Here is a 12,887-nt window from a genome sequence, read left to right as displayed (position 1 = left end):
TCAGCTTAATATTAGGTCAGAATTTAGCAAAAGATCCCACCCCCCGACCCATCTGCTGCCATCTCCCTTGGCAAGGGCATTGAGCGGGGAGCAGTTCCTTGTGTCAGGACCCCCTCCAAGCCCTTTAATGACTGACTAGAATCAGGAAGTGCTGAAGCTGGAAGGAGCTGCAGAGACCATGGAGTGCAACCCCATTTTACAGAAGGGGAACCTGGAGGGGAGAGGCTTGCCCACGAAGACATAGTCGGGTAGCAGAGCCAGGTCTAGTCCCAGAATGCTATTTTCCAAGTGCTTCCTGCAGCGAGTCCCCCACTAGGCTTCAGTGACCTTTAACCAGAGACTTTTAAATGTCCCCTCTTCCCCATGCTGTCTACCCCAAGAGATGGGACCCAGAGCCTCCATTTGGAACTTGTTTCTGAAGCGGGCAGGGATGAAGGCAAGGCTGGAAGGGTGAGAACCAGGGATACCGAGAAGAACAAACCATGTGCCCGCCCAGCCTGGCCATGGCCCCCCGTACAACCCTGTCCTGCCCTGCCCTCCCTGCTCAGCTCCAGGTGTACCCCGAGTGGTGGGGACCACTGGAGGCTCTAGAGTGAGGGACGACCTGGAAAGAAGCTTATTAATTCAGCTCCCAGAGAAGACAGTGAAGGGGAAGAGGGATCCCTGGCCCCACTCCAGGTGCCTTCTTTCCTCCTTGCTTTCATGCAACAAGGATGGATTAGACACCCACTGTGGCCAAACACTGGGTTGGCCTGTAGGTATGCAGCAGCAATCAAGAAACAAGGTTCCTGCTCACATGAAGCTGACGGTCTAAGCGAGGGAGGCAGAAATTAGATAAGAAATTACCACTGGGTGTAAGGGGACCAATGGGGTATGCAACCCTAGGGCTCTAACCGGCTCTGGGAGTCAGGGAGGGCATCTGCAGGTGGGGGTGTTCCAGCTGGGGTTGGGGGTGGGAGGTAATTCTGTCCCAGCCTCCTGCAGGCTCATGGCCCTTGTCTGCCCTCTTCTTCCAGGCAACAGATGAAGACTCCCCTCCCAACAACCAGATCACCTACAGCATTGTCAGCGCATCTGCCTTTGGCAGCTACTTCGACATCAGCCTGTACGAGGGCTATGGAGGTAGGTGTAGGGCAGAACTCGGGGCCCAGCCAGGAGGAGGGCTGGGGGGTTCTCTGCACTCACACCTCCCTTGTAGGGGTGGGGCGGGCACCCCTTGTCTCCCTGACACTCTGGGCTACGCAGGAAGCTGCCGCAAGCACCTGGGGCTGGAGCGGGATGTGGCCTGAGTCGCCCTTCAGCAGGGTCAATATCTGTGTCCCTCATCAGCAGGATCTGTCTCTGGTTCTTAGGCCATGGCCAGCCCTGCAATCAAGCCAGAAGTGTGATGTTAACAGAATCTCTGGGGTTCTCTGTTTCTTACCAAGGCTGCAGGCAGGTCTGTGGGATGGAAGCTCGTTAGCCAAGCCTCCCTACTCTTTGGGCGGCCCTGTGGGGCCAGGCACTCTGCACCATGCCCTGCTGCCTGCTGTGGATCCCCATCCCTAGAGCCCTGGTAGGAAATAGCAGCAGCAACCTCAAGCTCCAAGATCCCAAGAGAGACTACTTTGTTTTTCAGATGAGGCAGCTGAGGCCCAGAGACAGGGAGCAACTTGCCTGAGCTCACCCTGCAAAGCTGCTGAGCTTGGCACCAAGTCCCTGTGTGGTCTGGTCCTTGGTTGCCTTGCGAGCCTCAACTCTCAGCAGCCCTTGCTCCACCAGAGTCCAGCCTCTTTGAACACTTTGACACTGTCTCGCCTTACTAGTGTTCACCCCTATGTCTTTGCAGAGTGTGTTCCTTCTGCCAGGAAAGCCCTTCCTCCTTGCCCCTTGGTCCCGCCTCGGAGGCTGTCCAGTGTGTAGCCCCTGGCTAGCTTTAAGGGCTCATTTAACACCTCCTCCTTTGGGAAGCTTCTCTGATTCCTGGAGCCTGGGTTAGGTGCCCCCAGGGCAGAAGGGATCAATGTGCGTTGAATGACTCTGGGTCCACTGCTCATTCCTCCCACTGCCCCACAGTTAGTTCAGTTCAGAGAAATGCCACTGTAGAAATTGCAGTTCTGACCAGCGCAGTGGCTCACGTCTGTAATCCCAGCACTTTGGGAGGCCGAGGTCGGCAGATCAATTGAGGTCGGGAGTTCGAGACCAGCCTGGCCAACATGGTGAAACCCTGTCTCTACTAAAAATACAAAAATTGGCCAGGCGTGGTGGTGTGCACCTGTAATCCCAGATCCTCGGGAGGCTGAGGCAGGAGAATCACTTGAACCTGGGAGGCGGAGGTTGCGGTGAGCCCAGGTTGCACCACTGTACTCCAGCCTGGGTGACAGAGCAAGACTCCGTCTCAAAAAAAAAAGAAAGAAAAGAAATTGCATTCTCTATGAAATCTATATCCCTCTGTCTTTCTTTTTTTTTTTTTTTTTGAGACAGAGTTTTACTCTGTCGCCCAGGCTGGAGTGCAGTGGCTCGATCTCGGCTCATTGCAACCTCCGCCTTCTGGGTTCATACGATTCTCCAGCCTCAGCCTCCCGAGTAGCTGGGATTATAGTCGTGCCACCACGCCCAGCTAATTTTTGTATTTTTAGTAGAGATGGGGTTTTGCTAATGTTGGCCAGGCTGGTCTTGAACTCCTGCCCTCAAGCCATCCTCCCGCCTCAGCCTCCCAAAGTGCTGGGATTACAGGTGTGAGCCACCGTGCCTGGCCCATCCCTCTTTCAAAAACTTAAAAGTTCCATGCTTCTGCCTGCCCCATACCTGACCCTCCTCTCAACTAGAAGAATCCCCCTTAGATTTTATATTACTAAAGCAATAATCTTGTTTCCCTTTTCCAAATAGAAAGTTGTAATTTAATATTGTTGTAATGCCTTCTAAGACCTCCCATAGCCCCCACTCCCAAGCCAATATGCCTTCCCTCCCCAGTTAAGAATCAATGGCTTAGCACAAACAAGTACTAATGGAGAGATTTCAGGCATGTGCAGTGGTAGGGATATTTCAGGGCACAGGCATCTATCTTAGCTCCCTGCAAATCCTGCCTCTCAGCCTGGGTCTGCCTTTGGCATTAGGGTTCTTCGCCCACCTCTGAACAGAGTTCTGTTGAAGGTAAGGTCTGCAGCACCTAACCCCGAGTACCTCCCCGTAGGGTCTAAACAGTGCCCAGAGTAGGTGACTGGATGGGCATGAAGAGTCCATAGCATAAAGTGGGGAGGAAATGGAGGGAAGAGAAGAGAGAGAGAGAGAGACGCCGGGGCAGTGGTTCACGCCTGTAATCCTAGCACTTGGGGAGGCCGAGGCGGGAGGATTGCTTGAAGCAGAAGTTCGAGACCAGCCTAGGCAACACAGCCAGACTCTGCTTCTACAAAGAAATTTTTTTTGATAAAAATAAATAAAGGAGAAAGGAGGGAAGAAGATTAGAGAAATAGGGCTAGAGGAGACTGAGGAGGGTCCTGCCTTCTGCACCCCACTGCCTGGTCCTCCCTGGCATCCCCGGTGCTGGGCAACAACTGGGGAACTCTGTGCTTACCTGGAGAGAGGAGCAGTGACAGGGAGGGCTAGAGGGCCCAAGATATGACCCTGTCCTTCAAGCAGCTTCCAGACTGATGGGGAAAAATCCATAAAGTGCCAGATGAGTGAGTGAGACAGACAGACAGATGGACAGACAAGCAGACAGGAGCACCTACTAAGAAAGAGCCTGGGTTCTAGATTCAGCCAAACCCGGGCTCATCTCCCCACTCTATTAAGTTGAGAGCTGTGTGACCTTGGGCAAGTTACTGAACATCTCTGAGCTTGGTTTCTTCATCTGTAAAAGTGGGGCTTACATTACCACCAAACCAGCTATCACCTGGTAGGCTCAGCACAGGGTCTGGCACATTTCAGGCAGTCAGGAAACCTCAGTCGAGATGTTGAGGCTCCAGGTGTTCAGAAAACAAGCCAGAGCTGGCCCAGGCCATGCCAGCCATACCTTCTCTGCCCAAAGGGGTCCCCTGGCTGGATGGGCATCTCAAGTCTGCTTACAGAGGGATCTGGCCTGTTCCTGTCATTGCAGTGATCAGCGTCAGTCGCCCCCTGGATTATGAACAGATATCCAATGGGCTGATTTATCTGATGGTCATGGCCAAGGATGCTGGCAACCCCCCTCTCAACAGCACCGTCCCTGTCACCATCGAGGTGTTTGTAAGTACCCAGGGCCACTGGCCTTGCCCTTCCAGTGTAAGGGATGGTGAGTGCTTCCTGTGAACCCAGTAGTGTAGGACTGTGGCCCCCACCTCCTTGGCTGTCCCTGCACCTTGGGGAGTTACCCAGCCATCTGTCCCAAAGCCTGCCCTTAGCAAGCCTCTCCACTGCTGCAACAACTTCACTGCCTCCCCGCTTGGCCAGGGAAGGCCCAGGGCCCTGGTACTCAGGAAGAGACACGTTGTGTGCGCTGACTTCATTGTGGGCCCCAGAACACCCTCGGAGGGGAACAGGAGCTGGGAGTCAAGCAAGGAGGAAACGTCCTGGGCTTCCTTCATTTATGGCTGCATTCTGTGAAGAACAGAAGAATGACCGGAAGGTCATCTCCCTTCTCTCTCTCTCTCTATCCTGCTCTTCCTCTTTTTTTCTTCCCTTTTCCACGCCTCCGAAGATCTAAAGCGGTCTGAAACCAAGCCACAGTTTCTCTGACATGAATATCAAGCACGCCTTAGTGCTTTCTGTGTCTGAAATTATCAGTTGCTGAATCCATCTCCACGCTGGTTCATTTGCCCCATGCAACATGGGGATGCAGAGCGTGGTATGACAGCGGGACCAATGGGCCCCTCCGCATGGAGACCTCCCCATACACACCTGTGCACGCACCGCCTGCTCCCCTCCCCGTCTGTGGGAGACAGCGAACGCGTGTTGATGGAAGAGTTAGTGCATTATTGGCTCCGGGAGGATTAGATCAGATTGTCAGGTTCGGAGATGCGCTGTGATTTCACATAAGCTCAGGAAAATCTCACCCTGGAGCAAACATGCTGGAGAGCCTTCCTGTCACAGCCAGCTTCACCAGCAGCCTCTGCCACTGCCCACACCCGGCCTTAACAAGCTCTGTCTTCTCAACCCGAGGCTGAAGCTCCAGGGCCAGCCCCGAAGTGGGAAGGCCATTGTCTGGGCCAGGGACCCTATTTGCTTGCTGAATAGGATGGAGCTGGAAGTGATGGGAAAGTCAAAGTGATGCCTGACTGGACAGCCTTCCAGTTGGGCATGTGGGAGCAGAATTTAGGGGTGGCCAGGAGGATGAGGCTACACAGAACCAGGATAGCAAAGGAAAGGGCAGAGAGTTGGGGCCTGGCTTCTGGAGTCCTTATGCCTGGCACCTCAGACTTCAGGGAGTGTTGGGGGAAGGAGGACAGGGACCAGGAAATCTTCAGAAACCTTAAAACCAACCTGGGCCGGGCGCGGTAATCCCAGCACCCTGGGAGGCTGAGGCAGGTGGATCACGAGGTCAGGAGCTTGAGACTAGCCTGGCCAGCATGGTGAAACTCCATCTCTGCTAAAAATACAAAAATTAGCCGGGCATCATGGCAGGTGCCTGTAATCCCAGCTACTCAGGAGGCTGAGGCAGGAGAATCATTTGAACCCAAGAGGCGGAGGTTGCAGTGAGCTGAGATGGCACCATTGCACTTCAGCCTGGGCAACAAGAGCAAAACCCCATCTCAAAAAACAAAACAAAACAAAACAAAACAAAACAAAAATAAGCGGCCTGACTTGAACCTGTAACCTCCCACCTAGAAACACCGAGGGTAGGAAACGAGAATGCATTCCCCAGCAGTCATGACCATGGGCTGGCACTCTTTACCCCATGGCCCGACCCTGACCACATCACCCAAACCTGGCTTTAGTTTCCCAGACTTGACCATAGCCCCCAAGCTTCCTCTAATCGTAGCTGCACTCACAACCCTGACCAACCCACCCATCGCTTTCAACCAGCCAGGATGCTGCTCTGCACAAGGAGGCAGTGAATTCTGTGCTGGGCCCCCAGTAGGACAGGAAGGTGAATGTGCAGCCTGCTCCACACCCCAAGGAGACACCAAGTGGAAAGAGGGGTGTGGCTGTGGAAAGAGGGGTGTGGCTGTGGAGGCACATGGGTTTGAAACCTGCTCTGCTGCTCTCTTGCTGTGTGACCTGGGTCTCTGAAACAACTTCCTCATCTGCAAAATGGTGGTAATCGTGGTACCTGCCTCATGATATTTTTGTGAGGCTGAAATGAGATTGTGCAGGTGGCACCTGGCACCTGGAATGTTGGCTGTCATTACAGCGATAAGACAGCCATGCATAGCAGCAGCCGCACCCATGCCCCAGCCTGTCGCTAGTGCAAATGGGAATTCCCGTGAGTGGGCTGAGGCAGAGAGGGAGCCGTTCAGGCTTTGGGGAGTGGATGCTGGAGAGGTAAGAGTAAGGGAGGTCTAGGGAAATAAGTTAAGTGTTCTGGCTAGCCTGGGGCTGGACAGGCCTAAGTAGCGAAATGGAAACTAAAATGTGCTGAGCTCCAGCACCGTGCCAGGTCCTTTCACATGACCCAGCCCCTTTCAGTCCCACTTTACTGATGGGGAGGCTGAGTCTCAGGGAAGACCCAGGCTCACCAGTGCCTTTCTTCCTTACTGGCAGAGCTGAGACTTGAACCCTGACCTGAATGACTCCTATGTTGACATGCTTTCCACCACAGCCACAGGCCTGGAACCTTGGTCATCCCTATCCACATGTAACTGAGATCAGTGCTTCTCAAAGTTCCCTGGGCCCTGGAATTCCCTGGGGATTTCATTAAAAGGCAGATTCATATTTAGTGGGTCTGAGGCAGGGCTGGGATTCTGCGTGTCCTCCCACACAGCTCCCAGGTGATGTGGATGCTTCTGGTCAGGGGACAACACTTTGAGGAGCAAGGCCTTCAGAGACCCGCCCTTATGAGATTTTGAAACCTGAGCTCTGCTCCAAACCCCAGACCCGTCCCAACCTGTAGCTCAGCTAAGGCAGGGACTGGAGCACCTCGTTGTTGTGCCTCAGCCCCCCTCAAAGGGGCCGGAGCACGCAGAGAGAGGAAGGTGAAGGGACTGAACTCACTTTTTGTCCTGCAAATAAAAGTGTGACCCGCAGCCTCCCTCCCTGGGACCACAGAGGAGGTGGCTGGGGGTAAGAATCCACCTCACTTTGTACTTGGCAAGCCAGGGTGTGCCCTGGCATGAAACCACAGTGGCCTAGTAGAAGGGGCCCCATTTTCAAATTCCCTCAAAGCCATCCCAGGGACCAGCAGGGGCCCTGCACTTCCCTTCCGAGTCCACCCTGGCCCTCGGGCAGCCAGAGAGTCTGGCAACAAAGACAGGTGCCACCTTGGCTATGAGTGAACATTGTCTCTCAAGCAGGGCCTCTGGATGGCACAGTCACTTGTGTCTGAGGACCACACTTGAAAAGGTCACCGCCTTCAGGCTGATTTTGCATGTGGCTGGTTTTTAAGTAGCTGTCACTCAGCTAAGCGGCCTCCTCCCTCCACCAAAAGGATTTTCTCCCAGTTGGAATTTTAAAACCCAGCAGCAATGAAATCATTGATGGCAGCATTTCCTGCACAGGTTGGGGGTGGGGAGAGGCAGATGGAAACCACAGGGCTCCAGGAGGAGGAGGGGCCGGAGGGGCCAGGTGATTCTTTTTCATCCACTGCTTGTTGGTTTTTAATAAAGAAGTCAAACTCGGTTTGTAGATTTCCCATTAGGGGACAATAAGCTTTTGTAGAGCGAGCCGCTGAATTGGAACTAATAGCGAATGCAGCGCCAAGATCCGGGGTAATATCACCGCTAATAAGTTTCTGCCTCATGCTCTGTCACTGACATTCTCCACACCGTTTCGTGCAGCCAAGCAGAAGCTTAAATGTATAAGTATATGGGGCACTCGCACCCGCATCAGGGACAGGGGAGATGCCCAGGCACACAGCTGGAGCATTGGACGTCAGGGGAATCCTGAGACTGCTGGGTATCTGGGGAGAGGGGCAGGTCAGCGTGAGCCAGGGTGCCATCCAGAGCCAAGGGCAGATTGGAGAAAGAGAGGATCACTCCTTTCTGGGCACCTACAATCTTAGCAGGCTGAGATTCTCTGACGTCCCAAGGGATGTGCAGCCAGATAGCATGCCCCCATCTTTCATGGCTGCTCTGTCAGCAGTGACTCCAGCAAAGGGGGCTTCATACAGGATCCTTTGTCTCTAAGAGCTCTCAGTTCCATGAGAAGCCAGGCCCTCTCATGGAGCTCCTATTTGCACTAGCAAACGAACAGGAACTGCCAAAGACTGTAGCATAAAGACTGCCCAACGGTGCCGGGACTCAGCCTGACTCCTGAGCTCTGCACTGGACTCTTGGGAAAGGGGAGAAGGTCACGAGCCAAGTGGGCTAGGGAGGCTTCCTCCAAGAGGGAAGCAGGGAGGAATTCTTGCTGGGGGATTGCAAGAGTGGTTGGTGAGGATGAGTATTAAAGGGCAGGAAAGTCTCTTCTAATTGAAGAGGAAGGGCCGTGGTGTGGAGGAGTTGGGGGGTGCGGAGGAAGAGGCAGAAGTTGCCCACCCTACCCTACCAGGCTCAGCCCCTCAGCCAAGCACCGTCCTCTGGCTACTGGCGAAGGCTGGGCTGGAAGAGATATTGCTTTAGAACTGACAGGGGTGGGGCTCTGGGCCAGGGGTGGCCCAGGGGCTGGAAGAGCCGTTGTTCTTGTGTGCGAGGAGGAATCTAGCTGTGCCTGCCAGCAGCCAGCCCAGGGCCAGAGTTTGGGCTCTGGGAACCACCTGACCCTGACCTGCCACCGCATACTTCAGTATCTTTGAGGAGAGTCCTAGAAGCTTTTGTCATCATCCTGGTGGACCTACGCAGGGGTCCAAGTGGGCATCCCCAGCATGGGAGCTGGGGGTGTGAGTGCTGGAGTGAGCTTGGGGCTCAGCTGGAGGACCAGCGGGGAGCCTGGGGAGCTGGCAGCTGTTGGCAGTCCCAGCTGCTGCCGGCACACTCCCTCTTCCTGGGCCTCCCCATCCCTTCCTGAGGCCTGCATGTTTCCCCAAGGCTGATCCTACCTCCTAGAACCGTAGCCTGCCAGAGGGTTACCTGACTCGCTGCTGACACCTCACCTGGCTCTGGTTATACGGAGAGGCCAGAGCTCTTTAGGGCCAGGCAGGCCTAGCCTGACTCCTTGGTGCCCACCTTAGACATCTGGCCAGCCCACCTGCCTCCCTGGCTCCTGCAACCTGTCTGTTTTCCTTCCAGGATGAGAATGACAACCCTCCCACCTTCAGCAAGCCCGCCTACTTCGTCTCTGTGGTGGAGAACATCATGGCAGGTACAGGCTCAGGTAGGGGGTGGGGGGCACATCAAGGTAGGCAGCCAGCAGTCACGGCACCCAGGATGTGCAGACCCCAGCTCTGCACACAAATTCTGGGAGGTCCATGGCCTTCTCTTTCCCCAGCCAAGCTCCTTGACAAAACGGGGAGCCTTTGGAAACATCTAGTTACCTGCCAGCTAACAGCTAGTTACAGAGCACCTACTATATGCAGGTGCTGTGCTGGGCACTTGGTTCCTGCTCTCCTCTAACTATAGTCTAGTGGGGAAAGAATAATGATCCATGATTAATTAAGCAATCTTGATTAAACAGTCTCAAGTGTGCAGAGGGCTCTGAGACTATAGCACTGTGAGGCAGGTCCCAGGGGCCATGATTTCAGAGGGGTGGCCTTAGAGCGGGGCATGTGTTCCTGTGTGAGGATGCGATTGAGAGGCTAATCTCTGGGCCAGGCTCAGGTTGCAGGGCTCAGCTTGCAGGCCCAGCACCACCAGCTCCACACTCAGGTTCCAGGGGATCTGTTCTGCCCTTGGGGCAGGCTGGCAGCTTTGCCCTTACCCTCAGAGCAGATGATCCTAACAAAGAAAACGCCCATGTCAGGAACTGCTGCAGTGGCTGAAGGAGACGGGAAGGCTAGAATCAGGGACAGTAGAGTCAGAGATGCTGGAGTCATGGATGGTGGAGTCAGGGACATTGGAGTTAGAGACGCTGGAGCCAGGGATGGTAGAGCCAGGGATGGTGAAATAAGGGATGGTGGAGCCAGGGGTAGTGGAGTCAGGGATGGTGGAGTCGCGGTAGTGGAGTCAGGGATGGTGGAGCCAGGGGTGGTGGAGTAAGAGGTGGTGGAGTCAGGGATGGTGGAGTCAGGGATGGTGGAGTCAGGGGTGGTGGAGCCAGGGGTGGTGGAGTCAGGGGTGGTGGAGCCAGGGGTGGTGGAGCCAGGGGTGGAGGAGTCAGGGATGGTGGAGCCAGGGGTGGTGGAGTCAGAGATGGTGGAGTCAGGGGTGGTGGAGCCAGGGGTGGTGGAGTCAGGGGTGGTGGAGCCAGGGGTGGTGGAGTCAGAGATGGTGGAGTCAGGGATGGTGGAGTCAGGGGTGGTGGAGCCAGGGGTGGTGGAGTCAGGGGTGGTGGAGCCAGGGGTGGTGGAGTCAGGATGTTGGAGTCAGAACTGGTCTTTCCTGGCACCACGAGGCCTTCTAAAGAGAACCTCTGGGTACCACTCTGGCACCTGACAATGAGCTGGGTGGGTGCTGGGTGGCACCCAGCCTACCCTCCCTGTCCTAGTCAGGGATCCCCTGGAGAATGTCACTGCTAAAGAGCCGCCTCCAGCACTACACCCCCATCCCTGGGTACTCTGTCAAGGAGAAGCCTACACTATGGCACTTAATTCTCTTCAGGGGTGTGTTAGGGCTCATGTGCCCGTCCTCCTGCTCAAGGCAGGCCTGAGGGTCATATTTGAGGCCCCAGGGCCACAGGGCCACAATGGCCTGCCTGGCCCCTTGCCTCTCGGGACTGCTGATTCATCCGCTGGATGGTCACCAGCAGCCCTGCAGCCTAGTGGAACTCCCTGTGGGGCTCAACCTGTGGCCTCCATGCTTTATCCCTCAGGATCCCAGCAGCAAATTCACAAGTTAGAGGGTATCTTTAGACCCGGTCCCAGGGGAGGAAGTGATGCTCAGGCAGGTGAAGGTGCCTGCCGAGGCCCTGAGGGGTCCAGTCTGGGTGTGAAGATTCCAAGAACCTGTGCACCAGATCTCCTCGCCACTTGGCCAGAGCTGGCAGTTGGGTGGCAGGAGGGGCTGGAGCCAGAAGCCCTGGTGGGCACAGCTTCAGGACAAGCTGCTCTCAGGGTCTGGACAGGGTGGCTGGAAAAGCTGATACCTTGAGTCAGGATTTCACGGAACTGGAAATAAAAGTGAAGGCCTTAACTGAACATTAAAGAGAAAATAAAAACCCTTATAAATTCCCCTGAACGAGATCAAACTAGACTGAAATTGAATACAGTAAATGTAGAATAATTTAATATGGAACTTCATGTCTTTTGACTCCAAGTGACAGCCAATCTGAGTGTATTTAATATAGTGGCCAGCCAGGCAGGGGCCAAGGAAACAGGAAGATACCAGAGGGCCCAGTCCATCTCTAAGCCTCTCATGAGCCTTGTCCCCGCCCAGCCCAGCGATCTCAGCTCCAAGAGCGATGATTGAGCCGCCCTTATCCCTGGGATGTCGCAATAGGCAGGCCTCCCACCTCCCTGAGAGCTGGTCACTGGGAGGGTCCCATGTCCTCCTCTTGGGCCAGCGCAAATGCTGCTCCCAGGGCTGGGGCCTTGAAGCCAGGGGCCCAGGGTGAGCAGCACCCCCTGCCCCCACCTTTTTCCCCCTGAAGGAGCCACGGTGCTGTTCCTGAATGCCACGGACCTGGACCGCTCCCGGGAGTACGGCCAGGAGTCCATCATCTACTCCTTGGAAGGCTCCGCCCAGTTTCGGATCAATGCCCGCTCAGGTGAGCCCCCCACCCCAAGTACCCTGGTCCTCCACACCCTGAGGCTGACTGTCCATACCTGGCCCCAGGACCAGCCTCTGGGCCCAGTGCCCCTTCCTTTCAGTTTTGAGCAGGCCAGCTTTGAGCACCAGTGTAATCCATGAAATATTGATTTGATTGTGATTACTGATCTTACCCAAAAAATCACAATGTGAATTGGTCCAGTGAAGGATGTCTTTCAAGGGTGAAGAGTTGTATTATGTTTTAAATGTGTTCCATCTTACAAATAGCTGGTTAACACACTCCCCTTCAGGAACACCTTTATTAAAGCCTCAGTGTCCCCCTCCCTCAGCTGCTGACCTCATTCTTAAAGCCTGGCTCCTCTTCTTACACGGATGTGTGCCTCAGTTTCCCCACCTGTAAAATGAGGACGATCATATTAGGGCTGTTGTGTGGATTAAATGATGCATAATAGGGAACTCACTTTGAATAGTCCCTGGCACACAATAAGTGCTAAAAAAATTACCACCATTATTCTCTTTTGTTTATTCACCTGTGAGCCCCCTGCCCTCAGCTCCCAGCTCAGCCCATGTAACTCTTCTTTCTTCTTCATCTCTCCATGTACATTCCTCAGTTTTCTCTCTTCCTTGAAGCTGGGAGAAAAAGTGGGCAGAAAGAAGCAGCAAGAGACCCAAGCTTTCAGCCAGACCTGGGGAAGAATCTGGGACTTCTGTACATTCATTCATATGTCATTCAGAAATTGGGGTGGGGGCTGCTTTGAGCCAGGTGCTGGGGTACAGGAAGGAATAAGACATGGCCCTGACCTCATGAGGTTCCCAGTCAGCTCAGTGGGCGTGCAAGGCACCCCACTTCCAGTACGTATTTCTGTATTAGTTAAAGGAACTGTCTATCCTAAACAGCTACACCCTATCTCAGTGGCTTGAGACAATACAAATTCAAATTCATATAGTCAACCCATGTAGATGTTGAGTGACAGCCTTCCACATGATGATTCTGGGACCCAGGCCCCTTCCATGTTGTGGCTCCAAGGTCACTGC

General features: G+C 54.4%; 1 protein-coding gene across 1 annotated transcript in view; it reads left to right on the top strand.

Moving 5' to 3' along the window:
• Positions 1 to 12,887, top strand: part of LOC129006860 (cadherin-23-like) — a 335,691-nt gene that overhangs the window by 282,035 nt on the left and 40,769 nt on the right. Inside the window, exons 17-20 of the mRNA XM_054437076.2 lie at positions 1,017 to 1,122; positions 4,076 to 4,203; positions 9,279 to 9,351; positions 11,734 to 11,850. Coding sequence (XP_054293051.1) covers positions 1,017 to 1,122; positions 4,076 to 4,203; positions 9,279 to 9,351; positions 11,734 to 11,850 — 424 coding nt within the window. The remainder of the gene's footprint in view (positions 1 to 1,016; positions 1,123 to 4,075; positions 4,204 to 9,278; positions 9,352 to 11,733; positions 11,851 to 12,887) is intronic.

The sequence above is a fragment of the Pongo pygmaeus genome, chromosome 8 (genome assembly GCF_028885625.2).
Source record: "Pongo pygmaeus isolate AG05252 chromosome 8, NHGRI_mPonPyg2-v2.0_pri, whole genome shotgun sequence".
In the NCBI taxonomy this organism is placed as follows: Eukaryota; Metazoa; Chordata; class Mammalia; order Primates; family Hominidae; genus Pongo; species Pongo pygmaeus.
Note: the sequence above shows the minus strand (reverse complement) of the source record. Positions and strands in the feature narration are given on the sequence as shown.